General features: G+C 37.8%; 1 protein-coding gene across 1 annotated transcript in view; it reads left to right on the top strand.

Annotated features, from left to right (window-relative positions):
* STRN3 (striatin 3) overlaps positions 1 to 21,478 on the top strand; it is a 114,927-nt gene that overhangs the window by 44,015 nt on the left and 49,434 nt on the right. Inside the window, exons 4-5 of the mRNA XM_066341679.1 lie at positions 5,415 to 5,496; positions 9,036 to 9,209. Of these exons, the coding sequence (XP_066197776.1) occupies positions 5,415 to 5,496; positions 9,036 to 9,209 (256 nt within the window). The remainder of the gene's footprint in view (positions 1 to 5,414; positions 5,497 to 9,035; positions 9,210 to 21,478) is intronic.

Raw genomic sequence — 21,478 nt, 5'->3', positions numbered from 1 at the left:
TGAGGAAAATAATAAATGAATAAAAGTAAGTAGTTTCATTTATATCTTAGTCCTAAGGTTGTCCTGTTTTTGTTACGTTGAAACCTATGTAAAACCATGTGTGTATTCTTGGTAGTCATTAGAGGTGGAAGGTGATGAAATAATACCTCTTTCTCCACCTGTAGGTAATTTTTGTCCCATTCTATATAAGCTTACTTTTTTATTATTAAACTTTATTACCTTTTTATTATTAACTCAATTTAGTTCTAAAGAAACTGGAAATTTGATTGAATTTGGAAACTGCAGAGGCAGCCAAATAAGGATAGAAGAAAAAAAATTATCTCTAATTGTCCTTGCTGTTTTCTAAACAGTGAATAGTGAGTCTAAGAGTAGTATTTGATGAACAATTATGCAGATAAGGGAGAGCGGGATATAGGAAAGAGCTAACAGTTTAGTGTTAATTTTAGGGTTCTATATATTACAATTTGAGTAGTATAAAAGTCTAATTAGGTATACTACATTTTCATTTATATTATACAATATTTTGAAATATTACTAGCACTTTCTCAGGTATATTTAGAACCCATTTATATATACATTTTGATAATACAGATTAAATTCTTTGCTGTTATTGGATATTGGTTACTAAGACAAGAAAAAGTTTTTTTGGATATACAATTTTTTATAGTTTCCAAATGTAAAGAGTCAAAGCATATCTGGTACAGCAAAACGTACATGTGGATTTTTTTTTAAGTTAAGTATTACAGCAAGTTTTACTAATTTAATTAGTTGATTTTTTAGTTTGATATTAAATACTTACACTAGGCAGAAACATTTTATACATATAACCAGCATTTGATTTATATTGGGGTCTTCTCCACTTTCTAATGTGGCCAGAATGTTCAGAAAATAATCTGTCACTTTCTAGTACTCAAAAGCTGTCCTCTGGCTTGGTTTGTGTAAATGTGAGGAAGGATAGTTGTAGCCACATTGTGCCTGAAACCAGAGTCAGAGCTGGTCTCATTGTAACAGTTAGTATAAAGCAAAATCATTTAGCAGGTAAATCTCTCCTGCCCAAACTGAAGTCAGATAAAAGCAGATTTGTTTTTAAACTTGTTTGAAACTTCACTATTAAAACTTCCTCAGATTGAGGAATAAAATAACATACAAGTATTTTATTTATAGGACACACAATAACAAACTAGATTGTTTTTAGAGGTAGAAAAACTATTCAGGTTGTTTAGTGGGAAAAACCAAACAAAAAGGAATGGTCAGAAACACACCATGCAAACAAGGTGGGGTAAAATCACTTACATAAAAGTATAAACATTAAGTGAGTTAGTATTGCCTTTTATATGCCCCAAATAAAGCAAAATGTACCTTATTTCCCCATGTATAAGGTGCACCTTTTTTCGAAAAATTTGGGGTCTAAAAACTGGGTGTGTCTTATACAGTGGTTGTAGATTTTTTTTTACTTTCATTTCCTGCTTTTTTGCACTTGTTTTTGTGCTCATTATTAAAGACAGTGATTGGTCATCAGACACAGATGAGGACAAGCGAATAAGTAGGAGTTTTGACAGTGATGAGGAGTTATATGAATTCTATGATGAATAAAACCTGAGTTCAATAACTGTATGTAATACTTTTTTTTTCATTCTCGGGCCCCAAAACCAAGGTGCATCTTACACATGGGAGCATCTTATACATGGGGAGATATGGTGTGTGTGTGTGTGTGTGTGCGCGCGCGCGCGCACGCAGAATATTTACTTGGTGAAGTACAAGATAATGCATGTTTTTATACCCGTCTCAGTAATACCAATATATATAATGAAAACCTAACCCTACAAAAGGGGTTGTACCCAAATATGTGAAGAGCTCCTTTTCCCCTTACATTTAGATTTTTAAAATCTATAATACTAGAAAAATGGGCAGAAGACTTTAAAAGGCATCCGATAAAGTAGGATTTCCAAATGGCTAAGAAGTATATGAAATAATGATCAATTTTATCAGTTACTGAAGAAATACAACCTAAAACCACAATGCAGTATACTGTATTTCCCCATGTATAAGATGCACCTTAATTTTGGGGCCTGAAATTTGAAAAAGAAAAAAGTGTTACATAAAGTTACTGAACTCAAGTTTTATTCATCATAAAATTTATACAACTCCTCATCACTGTCAAAACTCCCATCCATTATTACCTTGTCCTCATCTGTGTCTTGATGATGAATCACTGTCTTCATATATTGCGGGAAATGCAAGTAAAAATATCTACAACTACTGTAAAAGACGCACCCAGTTTTTAGACCCCAAATTAAAAAAAAAAAGTGTGTCTTATACATGTGGAAAAACGGTAATTACATACCTACCAGAATGGTGAAAATGAAAGAGAGAAAAAGTCAAATGTTGAGGATGTGGAACACAAGAGTTTGTAGACCTAGTGTTGGGATTATAAATTGATACAACTCCTCTGGAAGTGGTTTATCAGTAGTATATATTACTAGAGAGAACATAGCATACCCTGTGACTCAGTTATTCCCTTCCTAGGTGTTTTACTTCTTAAAATGCATACATATGTTTATCACAGGCTTGTAGAAGAATGTTCATAGTTTCATTTTTTGTATGTGTCTTTTTTGTGACAGAGAGAGGGACAGATGAGACAGACAGACAGGAAGGGAGAGAGATGAGAAGCATCAATTCTTTGTTGTGGCTCCTTAGTCTCCTTAGTTGTTCATTGATTGCTTTCTCATATTGCCTTGATGGGGGAGGGCAGCTGCAGCAGAGTGAGTGACCCCAGCGACCACGGGGTCATGTCTATGATCCCACTCTCAAGCTAGTGAGCCTGCGCTCAAGCCAGATGAGCCTGCTCTCAAGCCAGCGACCTCAGGGTTTTGAACCTGGGTCTTCTGCATCCCAGTTCGACGTTCTACCCTCTGCGCCATCACCTGGTCAGTCCATAGTATCATTTTGAATGGTAAATAACTGGAAACAACTCAGATGTTCTTCAGCACTAGAATGCATAAATATATTGTGATATTTTAGCGTTGTAGAATGCTATTTAGCAACAAAAGTTAAACTGTAAATAAGCCTGACAAAGTAGATGAATCACATAAAATTACAAATTGATATAATTGATTTAATGTTATTAAATTAGAAGTTAATGTAGTTTTTAGAATTCAGGATAGTGTTGATGCTCTTTTGGAAGTATCTAGTGAAGGGAAAAGGGCAGAAGCAAAGCTTTTTGGATGTGGACAATGTTTTGTTTCTTCATTTAGGTTAGGTATTGGTTACATGGGTGTGTTCAAAAATTCATGGAACTGTATCCTTATGAGGTACTTCAAGGATATCCTTAGCAACATTATTTATAATAGTGAATAGTGGAAACTAATTTCAACATTAGGGGTCTGGTTAAATTAAATAGGTATATACTTCCTATGGAATATTATGTAATCACTTTATATGATGTTAATTTATATTTATTGCTATAAAGAGAATGTTTAAGATACATTGTATCATTAGCAGCTTATAGTGCAATACACACAATTGTCCCCCACCTCTTTTTTTTTAAAGGAAAGGAGAAGCTTATGTGGGTATTTTCACATGGAAAATATGAAATGTAAGGCCTTAAATGCTAATTTATGAGGATAGAATTTTGGACATTCTTTTTTTAATATATTTTTTCTGATTGTGTTATGTGTGATTTAAAAATAAAATGGTATAAATAAAATGATAAATATAAAAATTGGAATATTAGAATGAAATAATTATTTTCAGAAATTATAGAAATTCTTATGTCCAGGGGAAGAATAAGAAGGTATTAAAAATGGGGTTTTAGGGTTAGAGAAGTAGTACCAGTAGAGAATATTTGAATTACTACCAGTATTTGTTCATGTGACTGTGGAGTCTAGGAGCCTAACAACTGTGATCCATTCTAAGTTCTCAACATTCTTTAAGAACTGGTCTTTAATGGCCCTCTCTGCTTTATCTTTATTTTTATAATGGGGATTTATGGAAAAATCATGTTAAGAGATAGTTTTAAATTTCAGTCTAAGGATACTTATTCAGAGCTTAACTGACCTGAAATTATATTATTTATTAAACTTTTTTAAAATATATGTATGCTTTGTTACATGAGAATAAAAAACAATTTCTAATCTATAGTAAACTTTTCTAATTTAACTTTTAGTTCTAAAAATAAAATTGATTATATAAAGTCTTGTGATATAGACTTAGAGTCTACTGATACCAACTCAAAATTATTATTATATATACCTAAATTTTTTTTATTTTTTATTTTTCTGAAGCTGGAAACAGGGAGGCAGTCAGACAGACTCCCACATGCGCCTGACTGGGATCCACCCAGCATGCCCACCAGGGGGCAATGCTCTGCTCATCTGGGGCGTTGCTCTGTTGCAACCAGGGCTATTCTAGCACCTGAGGCAGAGGCCATGGAGCTATCCTCAGCGCCCGAACCAACTTTGCTCCAATGGAGCCTTGGCTGCGGGAGGGGAAGAGAGAGACAGAGAGGAAGGAGAGGGGGAGGGGTAGAGAAGCAGATGGGTGCTTCTCCTCTGTGCCCTGGCTGGGAATCGAACCCAGGACTGCATGCCAGGCTGACGCTCTACCACTGAGCCAACCGGCCAGGGCCTATTACCTAATTTTTATATATATCTAATTTCTTAGTGGTGTTGCTTTTGAATATCTAATGTAATTATTAAGTATAGCTTTTTAGTTTTCAACACAACAGAATTCTGGTAGTTAAAAATGTAATTGTGCCTGACCAGGTGGTGGCGCAGTGGATAGAGTGTCAGACTGGGATGAGGACCCAGGTTCGAGACCCCGAGGTCGCCAGCTTGAGTGTGGGCTCATCTGGCTTGAGCAAAAAAGCTCACCAGCTTGGACCCAAGGTCGCTGGCTCGAGCAAGGGGTTACTCGGTCTGCTGAAGGCCCGCGGTCAAGGCACATATGAGAAAGCAATCAATGAACAACTAAGGTGTCGCCACGAAAAAAACTGATGATTGATGCTTCTCATCTCTCTTCGTTCCTGTCTGTCTGTCCCTATCTATCCCTCTCTCTGACTCTCTCTGTCCCTGTAAAAAAATAAATAAATAAAAGTAATTGTAATAATTTTATGTATAAAAACCTGGGCTTTTGATTTTTGAATCCATGGTAGTTATAGTTAATGTACACATAGCTTTTCTCAATTTTAAAACAAGGAGAGGGTAGTACCTAAGTATTTGGGTTATTGGGACACCATTGCAAATGAGTGTGATCCACAGTAAGTACTCCATAAAAGTTAATTTTCTTATTCTTTTTTTTTTAATAAAGCATTTAGGTGTATTTTTTGTGGGAATTTGCTCCTTATAGAATTTGGGTAGTATTTTCACTAGTTGGAATAACATGTATGACTCTTGTCTTTTTTTGTTAATTTTTAGAAGAAACCAAAGACACAGAGGCTCCTACAGCGCCTCAGAATAGCCAGTTAACGTGGAAGCAAGGCAGACAGCTGTTAAGACAGTGAGTAATGTCTCCTTTTCAGCTTTATGGATCTAAATAGGAAGTGTTTATATTCAGTCACTTTTCAAGTGAAGAATTATTTAATGATAATGGGATACAGCTTTAAATTGCTTTTTAAATGCTTTGTTAGATGCTGGGGTCTTTTTAAGGTTTACTTCCTCTGAATGTTCCTCAGGATAATGCTTTCTTTGGGGGGGGGGGTTAGAATGTTGTAAAAACTGGGTGCCTTGAAGGCCAGAGCAAAAACAATATAGAGTTCATACTTATAGACAGTCCTGTTTTCATCACTGCAAAATTTATGTATTCTTTTTTTTTTTTTACTTTTAAGTGAGGTGAGGAGACATAGATTCCCACATGTGCCCGATCGAGATCCATCCAGCAACCTGTCTGGGGCTAACACTCGGACTAACCGAGCTATCCCAGCACTGGGGGCCCGCGCTAATCAAACCAATCAAGCCAGCCAGCTGCGGGAGGGGAAGAGGGAAAGAAGGAAGAGAGGAAGGGGGAGAGAAGCAGATGGTCACTTCTCTTGTGTGCACTGACTGGGAATTGAACCCTGGACATCCATACGCCGTACCAGTGCTCTATCCACAGAGCGAACTGGCCAGGGATAACATATTTGGTTTTAAGTGACACTAGTTTAGAGAGAGAGTTTAATTGGTTACCTGAAACTAAAGAAGTGGTTTGCAAAGTCCTACACCTCCTTGAATTTCTGAGAAACCTTTTTGAAGTTTGAATACTTTATTGTATTAGAAGTCTTTCCGTGGCAAATCTTTCATCTATTGTTCTTCTCCCTTATGTTTTGAAAACTTTGGTATTTGTGTACTCCCATTATCCTGGGTAACTTGCAATTATTCAGCCTTCTCAACTAGACATCTTTCAGTAACCCAGTGAAGTATGGTCAGACCCTTGCCCTTATTATTTCCTAAACTACCCTACCTCTGGAGTCTTCCAAGATCTGAGAGTCATCTTATATTCTCCTTCTTTCTTCAATTCCTGTGTTTTGCCTTCTGACTTGACCTTGATTTTTAGACTGACTGCTCTATTTTCCACCTTAGGTCCTTTCTACCTGTGGTTGGTTTCATATTATTTTTTGTTGTTATGGGGCTTTTTTGTTTTTAGTTCTCTAGCTCCAGCTTAGATGCCATGATCTATCCCCCTTCTGTAGTAGTACCCCTTGCTTTCTTGTTACCCACTTGCTCCGTCCAGTCATTTTTCTATACCTACTTGTTATATCCCCAACCCTAGATCAGTCTGTTGTGCTGCTACTTTTAAATAATTCTTAGGAAAAAATTACAGACTCATGAATGCCACTGCATATTTATGGTTTCATGTCCAAATATTGCAGAGATCCTTTCTCCAAAATCCTGCTCTCCCCCTCCCATTGCCCTCACGCGATGCTCTGAACTTTTACCACACTGTGGCCCATCCTCCCTTACTGCCCTCAGGGCACCGTAGGTTCCATTTCACTGAAAATAGGAAGACTGTCAGGTGAGAACTCCCTTAACTTTTTGCTTTCCTTTCTGTAAATGTATTTAAAGCTCATATTCATCATCTCAGTTACTAATGTTTCATTCAAAGACGTATTTATCAATGTGAATGAACTTTCAGTGACTGATACTCAAAGTAGTTGAGTTTTAGTCGCTGAGTTTTTTGACTAAAACAAAGTAGTTTTAGTAAGATTATATTGTTTGGAAGGCTGATGGTGTAGCTAGCAGTATTGAGGGAAGTGCTGAATAGCTGAGTGTCAGGAAAACGAGCTGGAGTAGCACTGAGAATTTCCCAAGGACTGGAAACACCCAGGACCTACTCTTACTCTCTGGTTTTCTGCTCCTCTGTGTTTCAGTTTTATTCTTTTCTACTGAAAATCACCCCCACCACCACCACCATGTATTTTAGTCAGAATAATTTCTGCAGATTATAATTGGCTTGACTTGATCAAATAACCGCCTGTATGTCAGTTATTTTTACCTGGATTGTGTAACATCTTGGCTGCTCACTAAGACCACATGGTAGAGTGGAAGATGTATCCCCCAAAACAGGATTGCATTTTTTAGAAGAGTGCTACAACTCTAGTGAAATCAGTTTCATAGTCCTTCTCTCATAAATGCCTAATTCCATTGCCTAGATTTGCATTCTGTCTCTTCTCACCCTTCTATAAGAGTAGTTTATATATGTAATCTTCCTTGTTCATTCGTTCATTCCTCAACTGTCGAGTCTGTTTTCCACCTTCATGTTCCACTGAAGCTACTGTCACAAACATTTTTGTTCATATTTGATCTTTCGGAAGCATTCAACATTAATTGTCCATTCTATTTTGGAACTTTTTTTCTTTTATGATACCACTCTCTGCCATCATACCCTCCACCCCCCATTTTCTCAAGTACTTTCTTTTAATTTTCTTAAGAGTTTTTCTTATTCTCTTAGCCTATTAGATATTTGTGTATCTGGCCTTTCTATTCTTAATATAAGCTTTTTCTCTGGATAACTTCATTTAGATTCATGGCTTCAAATACCACCAAATACTACTGATTCCCAAATCTATATACCTAGTCCAATGTCTTTTGAGATTTTGGCCTTTCTTTTCATTGTGCCTAATAAACATTGTCACTTTCATAGACACCACATGATTATCTGATCAGTATTCTATAAACCACATTCTGACCCTTTATTCTTCATTTCATTGAATAGAACCACTATCCAACTATCCAAGCTAGAAACCTGAAAAATTTTCAAAATTCTTATATCTTCTTTTATTCTACTGTCATATTTGTTAGTGCACCAAGTCAGTAAGATTATATTTTGCTTATTTTCTTTACATTTATTTTTCTCTTTTCTAGTTTTACTTCTTGCTGTGTTAGTATCTTAACCAGTCTAGTCTCCCTGTCTTAGCTTTCACCTAAAAATTTGTAGTTCTTCTGCCAGCAATTTATAAGGCTCCTTTTTAGTATTCCTCAGCACATCAAATACTTTAGGAAGATATTTTAAAACTTATCTCACAAAGCCATTTATATTTGTGTCATAATCTGGTCCCTTTCTTCTTTTGTATTGTCATCCTGGATCCTGGATTAAGTATTCTGGTTGAGATACACAGAAATTTTAAAGACCAAGGGATGATAGGAATGCAGTGAGATACTAGATCTGAAGGAGAACTGACCTGTCCATCTACCAGGTTTAAAATTAGCACATCACTATTCTGAGGTTTAGCTCTACTCATTCCTTACTACTTTCTGGTCCTTAAAAAAATCTGGGTTATATAATCAACTTCTAAAAGCCTTTTAAAGTAGTAGGGCTTTTTAAGTTTCAATCCTTGGCCCTTTTTAGTGTTAGCTATACTCTTTGCTTTCTTAATTAAATTTTGGTTTATAATTGGCCTTTTTCTCTTAAAACTGACCTAGTCGATAGAGAAGATAATTATTGAGGCAAAGAGTATATTTTAAGAATTACGGGTTTTTCTAAAATCCTTTGATGTAATTTTGAGTTAAGTTTGAAGGTGTTAACAATATGTAAGGTTTAATACTTTTAATTTTCTTTTATAGATATCTTCAGGAAGTAGGTTACACAGATACAATATTAGATGTACGGTCTCAGCGGGTGAGGTCATTACTTGGACTATCCAATTCAGAGCCAAATGGATCAGTAGAAACAAAGAATTTAGAACAGATCCTGAATGGAGGTGAATCTCCTAAGCAAAAAGGACAAGAAATCAAAAGGTATGGTCTATACTTGTAGGTTAACATTGGTTATTTATAATGGTTATTGTGAATCTCTTTAGCTTCTGTTTTTGTTTTGTTTTTTTTATTGATTTGAGAGAGACAGAGATGAAGGGAAAGAGAAATGAGAAGCCTCTACTCTTAGCCGCTTCACTTATTCATTGATTGCTTCTTATATGTGCCTTGACGGGTGGGGAAGGAGCTGAAGGTGAGCCAGTGACTTTGGGATCATGTTGATGATCCCACACTCAAGCCAGCAACCCTGCTTTCAAGCTGGCAAGCCCACACTCAAGCTGGCGACCTCGGGGTTTTGAACTAGGGACCTCAGCTTTCAGCTCTATCCACTACGCCACCACTAGTCATGCTGAATCTCTTTAGCTTTGTGTTACTACTGTTAACAATTTTTAAGGCAGTTAAAGTACATATTTACCCCTTAAGTAGTACCATGGGTAAATAAAATTTACATTTAGTTGCTTTTTAGATTTATCTATCTTAAAGCTTGATGCCAAGAGAGTGGCAGTTGTTCTGAAATAGGGGCAAAACTAAAATTTGGGGGTGATTCATGTAGTTCAGAGTTATTTTAACATCCTGATTTTTAAAATTTTTGCTGGAGTATATTCAGTAAATTATAATGCTACTCTATAACCAGAATAGCAATCGTTATTTAGACACTAGTGTGAAAGGAACAAGGGTTTGCCTTGTGTTTGAACTCAGAAAACTACCAAATGTCTCTATTGAGATATAATTCACATACTATACATTTCATTTAAAATATATATAGTTTAATGGTTTTTAGAACATTTACTGAGTTGTTCAGCCATCACCACAGTCTTAAGTTGTAAAAATTTTTGTCACCCTAAAAAGAAACCCCATATTCATACTCCTACGTTCTCCTCATCCCGCTGACCCTAGTCATCTTTACTAATCTTTCCATCTCTAATGATTTGCCTATTCTGGACATTTTATATAAATGGTTATTTTATTAGTGGCTTCTTTCATTTAACAATATTTTTAAGGATTATCCATGTTACAGCACGTCAGTAATTTATTTATTTTTTTTGCCAAATAATATTCTTTACTGTGTATATACTACATTTTGTTCATCCATTCATTCCTTGTTCAGTTGATGGTCATGTGGGTTTGTCCCACATTTTGGAATAATGAATAATGCTACTTTGAATATTGTTGTACAAGTGTGGACATGTTTTCACTTCTCTTGGGTCTGTATTTAGAAGTGGAATTGCTGGATCATATAGAACTCTGATTACCTTTTTGAGAAATTTCCAAATCTTGACCCAAGTGGCTGAACTATTGTACATTCCCATCAAAAATTTATGAGTTCTGATTTCTCTATGTCTTTGTCAATACTTGCTGTTTATTATCTCCCATTTATACTTTTGGTTAATCTGATAAATGCAAGGAGTAAAGCAGGTAGAATCTTTTTTCTTTCTTTCTTTCCTTTTTTTGGGGGGGGGGGGTGACAGGAACAGAGAGGGATAGATAGGGATACACAGACAGGAAGGGAGAGAGATGAGAAGCATCAGTTCATTGTTGCAGAACCTTAGTTGTTCATTGACTGCTTTCTCATATGTGCCTTGACTGGGGGGCTACAGCAGACCGAATGACCCCTTGCTCAAGTCATCAACTGTGGGCTCAAGCTGGTGAGCCTTGCTCAAACCAGATGAGCCCTCAATCAAGCCAACGACCTCGGTGTTTCGAACCTGAGTCCTCAGTGTTCCAGTCCAACACTATCCACTGCGCTACCGCCTGGTTAGGCCCTTTCTCATTTTTTTTTTTATCATTAGTTATTATTTTGAATAACATAGGTTGCAAGAACAAAGAAAAGAAAAAGAGGTTGGGAAAATCAAGCAAGTACATTGAGTTTACTTACAGCTTAAGAAATGAGTATGTACAGTTTATAAATTAGTATTTTATATATTAGATATATTTTATGGCATGCAATTATTTAAAATATATTCTATAACTTTCAAGTTAACATAAGCTTTTTCTTTAGGCATTTTAGTTTTGAGAAATAAGGTCTCTAATAAAAACAACTTAACATCTAATAGAGCCCTTATTTCTTTACTCTGGATTTCAAGAAGTATAGTGTTTTTGTACCATAAGAGAAAAAGGAAAAGTATTATGAAATTTTAATTAAAGTAACTACCTAACCAAGTTCAGTAGTTCATAGGATTTATAATTATTTTAGAATAGTGCAGTGAGTGTACTGTACCACATGTAAATACGAAATAAAGATCCATAACAGACTTTTTTTTTTCTTTTTCCTTGGCAGAGACAGAGAGTCAGAGAGAGGAACAGATAAGGACAGAGAGAGAGATGAGAAGCATCAGTTCTTTGTTGCAGCACCATAGTTGTTCATTGATTGCTTTCTCATATGTGCCTTAACCGGGGGGATCCAGCAGAGCCAGTGACCCCTTGCTCAAGCCAGTGACTGTGGGCTTCAAGCCAGCGACCCTGGGGTCATGTCTAGGATCCCCTGCTCAAGTTAGCACCCCACAATCAAGCTGGTGTGCCTGTGCTCAAGCTGGCGTCCTTGAGGTTTTGAAACTAGGTCTTCTGCGTCCCAGTCTGACACTATCCACTGAGAGACCACCCGGTCAGGCCAGACTATATCTTCTTGTAAAGCTACTTGCTTTTGCAAGATTAAGGCTTTAATAAGTTTTTTTTCTACTGTAGTAAAAAGAAAACAGATAACCTGAGGTCTAACTTCTAAATAAGTAATTCGAGTATATAGTGCAGTATTGTTAATTATAAGTGAAATGTTGTAGGTCACATCTCTAGAACTTGATCTTGAGTGACTAAAACTGTACTGATTGAATAGCACCTTCCTGTTTTCCTCTACCATTCAACTTTCTGTCTCTGTGAGTAACTACTTTTAATACCTCATTAAATAGAATTGTATATTATGGAGTATTTGTCCTTGAGTGACTGGCTTATTTCACATAGCATACTGTCCTGAAGATTCATTAGTATTGTAGCAGATAACAAAATTTCCATGTTTTTTTTATGGCTGAGTAATGTTCTGGGGTGTGTGTTTGTGTGCATGCACACACACACATTCTCTTTATTTATTCATCCACAGATGTTTAGATAATAGTTATTTTTTAATCAAGGCTGATTTCCTTCTTTTTTTTATTGATTTTAATTTATTGTTTTTACATAGATTCAAGTGTCCCAATTGAATACATCCCCCCATGTTCCCCTCAACATGTCCCTTGCCTCCCTCCCCTTTCCGTCCAGGATTTGCTTTCCTGCTCTCTATAATGCTGTGTTATGTATATACATATATTTCACCAATCTCTCCCTACTCGGATTCCATCCTCTCATCTCCTTTCCCTCTGGTCCCTTTGATCCCACCTCTGCCTCTGTTCCGTTCTTCAGTTCACATTGTTCATTGGATTCCTCAAATGAGTGAGGTCATATGATATTTTTCTTTCTCTGCCTGGGTTATTTCATTTAACATAATAGTTTCCAGGTCCATCATGTTGTCAGAAAAGGTAAAAATTCCTTCATTTTGCGGCTGTGTAGTATTCCATAGTATATATGTACCACAGCTTTTTAATCCACTCGTCCACTGAAGGACACTTGGGCTGTTTCCAGATCTTGGCTATTGTAAAAATGCTGCAATAAACATGGAGGTGCATTTCTTCTTTTGAATCATTGATTTGGTATTCTTAGGATATATTCCTAAAAGTGGGATGGCTGGATCAAAAGCAGTTCCATTTTTAATTTTTTGAGGAATCTCCATACTGCTTTCCACAGTGGCAGCACCAGTCTGCATTCCCACCAGCAGTGCAGGAGGGTTCCCTTTTCTCCACATCCTTGCCAGCACTTATTCTGTGTTGTTTTGTTGATGAGCTCTATTCTGACTGGTGTGAGGTGATATCTCATTGTGGTTTTAATTTGCATTTCTCTAATGATTAGTGATGTTGAGCATTTTTTCATATGCCTATTGGCCATCTGTATGTCTTATTTGGAGAAGTGTATTCTTTTTTGTTTTTTGCCCATTTTTTGATTGGATTGTTTACCTTCCTGGTGTTGAGTTTTATAAGTTCTTTATAATTTTGGTTACTAACCTCTTATTAGACGATTGTTGAATATATTCTCCCGTTGTGTGGTTTGTCTTTTTATTCTGTTCATATTGTCTTTAGCTGTGCAAAAGCTTTTTAGTTTGATATAGTCCCATTTGTTTATACTGTCTTTTATTTCACTTGCCCGTGGAGATAAATCAGCAAATATATTGCTGCGAGAGATGTCGGAGAGCTTACTGCCTATGTTTTCTTCTAAGATGATTATGGTTTCACGACTTACATTTAAGTCTTTTATTCATTTAGAGTTGATTTTTGTGAATGGTGTAAGTTGGTGGTCTAGCTTCATTTTTTTGCAGGTAGCTGTCCAATTTTCCCAACACTGTTTGTTAAAGAGACTGTCTTTACTCCATTGTATGCTCTTACCTCCTTTGTCCATAAAGGTGTGGGTTTATTTCTGGGTTCTCTGTTCTGTTCCATTGATCTATGTGCCTGTTCTTATGCCAGTACCAAGCTGTTTTGAGTACAATGGCCTTGTAGTATAACTTGATATCAGAAAGTGTGATACCACCCACTTTATTCTTCCTTTTCAAGATTGCTGAGGCTATTCCTGTTCATTTTGGTTCCTTATAAATTTTTGGAATATGTGTTCTATATCTTTGAAGTATGTCATTGGTATTTTAATAGGAAATGCATTTAATTACTAAATTGCTTTAAGTAATATAGACATTTTAATGATGTTTATTCTCCCTATCCATGAACACGGTATATGCTTCCACTTATTTGTATCTTCCTTGATTTCTTTTATCAATGTTTTATAATTTTCTGAGTACAAGTCTTTAGTCTCCTTGGTTAAATTTACTCCTAGGTACTTTATTTTTTTGGTTGTAATAGTGAAGGGGATTGTTTCCTTAATTTCTCTTTTTGACTGTTCATTGTTGGTGTATAAAAATGCCTCTGATTTCTGAGAATTAATTTTATATCCTGCCACTTTGCTGATTTCATTTATCAGGTCCAGTAGTTTTTTGACTGAGACTTTAGGGTTTTCTATATACAATATCATATCATCTGCAAATAACGATAGTTTTACTTCTTTTTTTCCAACTTGAATGCCTTTTATTTCTTCTTCTTGTCTGATTGCTGTGGCTAGGACTTTCAGGACTATGTTGAATAAGATTGTGAAAGGGAGCATCCCTGCCTTGTTCCTGATCTTAAGGGGATTGCTTTTAATTTTTTCACATTGAGTATGATGTTGGCTGTGGGTTTGTCATAGATGGCTTTTATCATGTTGAGGTATGTTCCCTGTATTCCCACTTTGTTGAGAGGTGGGGTTTTTTTTGTTTTTTGTTTTTTTCCCTGAAGTTGGAAACGGGGAGAGACAGTCAGATAGACTCCCGCATGCGCCCGACCGGGATCCACCCGGCACGCCCACCAGGGATGACGCTCTGCCCACCAGGGGGCGACCAGAGCCACTCCAGCGCCTGGGGCAGAGGCCAAGGAGCCATCCCCAGCGCCCGGGCCATCCCCGCTCCAATGGAGCCTCGCTGCGGGAGGGGAAGAGAGAGACAGAGAGGAAGGAGGGGGGGGGGGGTGGAGAAGCAAATGGGCGCTTCTCCTATGTGCCCTGGTCAGGAATAGAACCCGGGTGCCCCGCACGCCAGGCCGACGCTCTACCGCTGAGCCAACCGGCCAGGGCCTTGTTGAGAATTTTGATCATGAATGGGTGCTGGATTCTGCATCTATTGAAATTATCATGTGGTTTTTCTCCTTCCTTTTGTTTATATGATGAATCACATTGATTGATTTGCAAATATTGTACCAGCCTTGCCTCCCCAGAATAAATCCCACTTGATCATGATGTATGATTTTTTTCATGTAATGCTGGATCCGGTTTGCTAATACTTTGTTGAGAATTTAAGTATCTAAATTCATCAGGGATATCGGCCTATAATTTTCTTTCTTTGTATTATATTTGTCTGGTTTTGGAATGAGAATTATGCTTGCCTCATGAAAGGAGCTTGGAAGTCTTCCCTTCTCTTGAATTTTTTGAAATAGTTTGAGAAGTATAGGAGTTCTTCTGAATATTTGGTAGAATTCTCCTATGAAGCCATCTGGTCCAGGGCTTTTGCTTTTTGGGAGTTTTTTGATAACTGTTTTGATCTCATTTGTTGTAATTAGTCTGTTTAGGTTTTCTGATTCTTCCTGATTGAATTTTGAAAGATTGTATGTTTCAAGGAATTTGTCCATTGCACCTAGGTTGTCTAATTTTTTGGCATACAGTTCTTCATAGTATCTTCTTACAATTCTTTGTATTTCTGCTGTGTCAGTTGTTACTTCTCCACTTTGTATTTCTGCTGTGTCAGTTGTTACTTCTCCACTCTCATTTCTAATTTTACTTATTTGAGTCCTCTTTTTTTTCTTGGTGAGTCTGGTTAAAGGTTCATCAATCTTGTTTACCTTTTCAGAGAACCAGCTCTTGGTTTCATTGATCCTCTATATTGTTTTTTTAGCTTTTGTGTCGTTTATTTCTGCTCTGATCTTTATTATTTTCTTCCTTCTATTTCCTCTGGGCTTTACTTGCTGTTCTCTTTTTAGTTCTTTTAGGTGTAGGGTTAAGTTGTTTATTTGAGCTTTTTCAAGCTTCTTAAGGTAGGCCTGTAATGCTGTGAACTTCCCTTTCAGGACTGCTTTTGCTGTGCCCCATAAATTTTGAGTTGTTGTGTGTTTATTTTCATTTGTTTCAAGGGAATTTTTTATTTCTTCCTTGATCTCATTGTTAACCCATTCATTATTTAATAACATTCTATTTCGTTTCCAAGTGTTTGAATGGTTTTCAGTTTTTCTATTTTAGTTAATTTCTAGTTTCATGCCGTTGTGATCAGAGAAGACGCTTGATATGATTTTAATCTTCTTAAATTTATTGAGACCTGTTTTGTCTCCTAACATGTGATCTATCCTAGAGAATGTACCATGAGCACTTGAAAAGAATTTATATTCTGCTGCTTTAGGATGAAAGGTTCTGAAGATATCTATTAAATCCAGTTAATCTAGTGTGTCCTTTAAGGCTGCTGTTTCTTTGTTAATTTTCTTTCTTGAGGATCTTTCTATCCATTGATGTTAGTGGGGTATTGAAATCCCCTGCTATTATAGTATTGCTTTTGATCTCGCCCCTTATGTCCATCAAAGTCTGCTTTATATATTTAGGTGCCCCTATATTAGGCACATAGATATTTATAATGGTTATATCTTCCTGTTGGATTGCTCCCTTTATCATTATATAGTGACCTTCTTTATCCTTTACTGTAGCTTTTGTTTTAAAGTCTATTTTGTCAGATAAAAGTATTGCTACCCCAGCTTTTTTTTTTCATTTCTATTTGCAAGAAATATTTTTTATAGCCCTTTACTTTTAGTCTATGTATATCTTTTGTTTTGAGGTGGGTATCTTGTAGGCAGCATATATACGAGTCCTGTTTTCTTATCCATGCAGCTACCCTGTCTTTTGATTGGAGCATTTAATCCATTTACATTAAAGGTTATTATTGATATGTAGTTGTATCTTGCCATTTTGTTCTTTAAATCTACATTCCTATTTTACTAGATTTTCCCCCTCTTTGTTCTGTCTACAACTAGCCCCTTAACATTTCTTGCAGCATTGGTTTGGTTGTAATGAATTCCTTGAGGTTTTTTGTTTGTTTGTTTGTTTTTTGTCTGGGAAGCTTTTTATTTCTCCTTCGATTTTAAACAATAGCCTTGCTGGATAATGAAGTCTTGGTTGTAGGCTCTTGTTTTGCTTTACTTTGAATATTTCTTGCCATTCCCTTCTGGCCTCAAGTGTTTCTGTTGAAAAGTCGATGTCATCCTCATGGGGGCTCCTTTGTAGGTTATTTACTGCTTTTCTCTTGCAGGTTTTAGTATTCTTTCTTTATCTCTTAGCTTTGGTATTTTAATTATGATGTGTCATGGTGTAGGCCTCCTTGGGTTCCTCTTTATTGGTACTCCCTGTGCTTCTTGAACTTCTATGACTTTTTCCTTCATCAATTTAGGGAAGTTTTCAGCTATGATTTTTTCAGTCATGTTCTCTATCACTTGTTCTTTCTCTGCTCCTTCAGGAACCCCTATGATGTGGATGTTGTTTCTCTTCATGTTGTCACAGAGCTCTCTCAGAGTTTCATCAGACTGTTTAGGCCTCTTTTCTTTTTGCTGCTCTGCTTCCATGCTTTTGTTAATCTTGTCCTCTAAATCGCTGACTCGATCCTCTGTTTCATCAGCCTGCTTTTAATTCCTTCTAGTGTAGTCTTCATTTCTGATATTGTGTTTGTCATATCTGGCTGATTCTTTGTCCTTTTTGATGCTTGTTATCTCTTTGTTTAGGTGCTTATTATGTCCATCTATTGTTGCTCTGGTGCTTGAGCATCCTAACAATCATTAGTCTAAACTCTGCATCTGGTATCTTATTTCCATCTCATTCCGTTCTTTTTCTGGGGATTTCTTTTGTTGATTTATTTGAATTGCATTTCTCTGTCTTCCCATTTTGTCTCTGTATAGACTGCTTCTTTGGGTGTGTTGTTTGTGTAGCTAGCTGAGTATAGGGTTGGTGTTGTCTGCTTCTAGATTTCATTTGTGTTGTTTCTAGATATTCTTAGGTTGGCCTCAGCTGTTGTTTGTAATCCGCTGTGGGCTACTTACTAGTGGGGTCACTGCTAATGAATGGCCCTTAGCAACCTTTTGGAGCTACAGGTGATCCAAAATATATGGCTGCCTCTGCTGGGCCCTGATGCTGTTGTACATATCAGCTGCACTCCTAGGCTGGCTTTTGTCTGCTCTTGGCCAGTGTGTGTGGCCTCTCTATTCCTGGGGTGTGGTCTTTCTACTGATCCCCTGCTGCCCCGCCTCCTTGGGCGCTTGGGCACCAGCACTGCCAGGCGTGCAGGCTTGCAGGCTGGAACTCAGACTGCCCTGCAGATGCGGAGGACTCCTCACCTCTCCAGGCTCTGCACTCCGCAGTGCCGCACGGGAGGCCTCTCTGGCTCTGCCCCTTGCCTCCCCTGTGCAGGCTGCCTTGCTGGGCTCTGCACCACCTCCCCTGCCTTCCCCCCCACCCCACCCCGCTGCTGTGCCGCCCACGTGTTGCTGCCACTGCCACAGCTGGGCCTGCCCGCCCTTCAGAAGGTACTCAGCAATTTGGGGTGGTGGTATAGCCCAGACCTCAGTACTCAAAACCTGTGTCCTCGATGTGCCCCCTGCTTCTAAGCATCTCTTTGCACTGACTGGAGCAGGAGAGCCTCTGGTGGGTGGGGTAAATGCTTCCCTTTCCTGTCTTGGTTCTCCCAGGAATTATGCTTACTTTAGGTTTGGGGAGTGACCCAGTACAGGGGTCAGGGTGGCTGTCACCCAGTCTCTCCATGTGCCCTGGAAAGACTCTCTCCTCTCGCTATTCCAATCTTCTCGGCACTTCCCATTCCCAGAGCCCCAGGTAAGTGACTGTGAACGAGGTTTTCTGTGTAGTCCCATTAAGATGAAGCCTGGGTTGGAGAGTTCTGTCTCCCTCTCACAAACAGTAACCCAGCTCTTCTTTCAGCTAAATACTGTCCGTACTCCTACTCTAGTCTCTGGGGCTCCGGTTCTGTGGCTGAGGACCCACAACTCTCATGGCAACCCACCCCGCTGTGAGAGATCCACTGGGCTGCCTTGCTGCCTTTCACTCCTGGGAGCGGGGCCGCCCTTTCTGCATCTCCACCCTTCCTACCAGCTCAGTGTGGTTTCTTCAGTGATTCTTCATTATAGATTCCTCTTAGTTTAGTCCAAAGTTTGTTTTTCAAGATGATCATTCTTAAGTTGTAATCCACTTTGGTTCTGGGAGGTGGTAGCTGTAACGTCTGTCTACTCTGTCGCCGTTTTCCCTCTATCTCTCTGATTTCCTTTTTAATGAATATACTTATATATTCTGAGTCTGCACTGATGGTGTATATGTTTTAGCTATATCAGGGCCTTTGAAAACCCCTAGAAATAAGAAATGATATGACACTTTCATAGAAATTTCAGCAAAAGATATTGATTACATTTTTATATATAATACCATAATAAAAAATTCTAAGCAGTCTTAATGTTCAACAGGAGAATAATGGTATCATATATTTTAGATCATGTTAGTAGAGGCTTATGCTTAATGGTTTAGAATGTGAATTCTGAAGACAGACTGTGTTTGAATTCTGACTTTACCCCTTATTAGCTGTGACTTTGGGCAAGGTACTTAACCTTTTCTTCACTTTCCTCATTTGTATAATGGTGATGATGGGGTTGATGTGAAGAAGAAATTATGTCAGCATGTAGAACAATGTAGGGCATATAGTGTTAACTGTGGTTAAAGATTGTGTATCCAGTTGAAATGTAATGCCACCAAGAGGAATGTTTACTATACTGATTTCAACCTTTTTCATCTTGTGGCACACAAAAACTAATTACTAAAATTTTATGAGCCTGACCTGTGGTGATGCAGTGGATAGAGTGTCGACCTGGAATGCTGAGGTCGCCAATTCAAATCCCTCAGCTTGCCTGGTCACAAAACATGTAATAAGCAACAAGCAAGCAATGAACAACTAAAATGAAGCAAGTATGAGTCGATACTTCCTTCTCTCCCTATGCTCTGTAAAATCAATGAAATAAAATCTTTAAAGATAAAATTTTGTAACACACCAAAAATCATATTTTTTGCCAGTGTGACAAAAAATATAGGTATAATTTTATTCGTTCACACCAGACGGCTATTACTATGTTGGCAGTTTTTATTTATTTTTTTATTTTTTTATTTTTTTTTGTATTTTTCTGAAGCTGGAAACGGGGAGAGACAGACAGACTCCCGCATGCGCCCGACCGGGATCCACCCGGCACACCCACCAGGGGGCGATGCTCTGCCCCTCCGGGGCGTCGCTCTGTCGTGACCAGAGCCACTCTAGCGCCTGGGGCAGAGGCCACAGAGCCATCCCCAGCACCCGGGCCATCTTTGTTCCAATGGAGCCTCGCTGCGGGAGGGGAAGAGAGAGACAGAGAGGAAGGAGAGGGGGAGGGGTGGAGAAGCAGATGGGCACTTCTCCTGTGTGCCCTGGCCGGGAATCGAACCTGGGACTTCTGCATGCCAGGCCGACGCTCTACCACTTAGCCAACCGGCCAGGGCCTGTTGGCAGTTTTTAATTTGACAATCTAAAGGAAAAAGATGTCAGTGCCCCTGACTAAATAAATAGTCAGGTATTATACGTTTTAATGCTGGTTTTCTAGATTCTGATGAGTAATTGTTACTACTTTATCTTTTGTTTATTGTAGGGGGATATTGTGAGTACACCCAGTAGTACATCATATCACGAAGTATCTACTTTATGCAGATTCCTTTGGGGATAGAGTTGGCTTAGATCTTATAACTGGGAAAAGCTGTTTTGCTTCTTAGTCATTGGTCTGATTTACCTGTGAACCTCCAGCAGTTTCTCCCTTTTTCTTCTTACTCTATTTGGAATCTTGCCACATTTGTGGGTTCCTCACCTCCACCCCCAACCCTGCCTGAAGAAAATGCACTGATCCTTTTAGCCTTTTACTTAGCAATCTTAGTCTTGGGTTTATTTTGTTTTTTCTTCATCTGGATATATTAATCTTTTATTTCTGTTTATTGCCTTTTTTTGTTGTTTGTTTATTGCCTTTTTGAAATGACAGAGGATAGTAAATAGTTGACAAAGGAAAAAATTATGATGTATCATAGATGGAGAATTCCACTTAAGCATGATGAATTAAAGGCATATTTTTGGCTGGCCTTTGGTGGCACAGTGGATGGAGCATTGACCTGAAAAACCAAGGTCTCCAGTTAAAACCCTGTACTTTCCTGGTCAAGGCACATTCAACAAGCAACAAGCAATGAACAACTAAAGTGAACCAACTGTGAATTGATACTCTGATACTTCTTGCTCCTCCCCACTCTGTAAAATCAGTAAATAAAATCTTTTTAAAGGCATGTTTTAACTTGTGTGCCTTCTGGAACCTCAACTAAAATGACAGTTAAAGACATTTTAGGATTCATTAACATGACCAAAAATTGAATATATAGAGAATGAAGATACTATACATCAGATAGAGTGAATTTAATAATTTTGAAAGCTTGAAAGAAAATGGAGGAATGTCAACTGAACTTTTAATCTAAATGCAATTAGTTATTTACAGTGGCCAAGACATGGAAACAAC

Source organism: Saccopteryx leptura, chromosome 6, assembly GCF_036850995.1.
Source record: "Saccopteryx leptura isolate mSacLep1 chromosome 6, mSacLep1_pri_phased_curated, whole genome shotgun sequence".
Taxonomy (NCBI): domain Eukaryota; kingdom Metazoa; phylum Chordata; class Mammalia; order Chiroptera; family Emballonuridae; genus Saccopteryx; species Saccopteryx leptura.
This window is presented reverse-complemented; position numbering and strand designations above follow the sequence as displayed.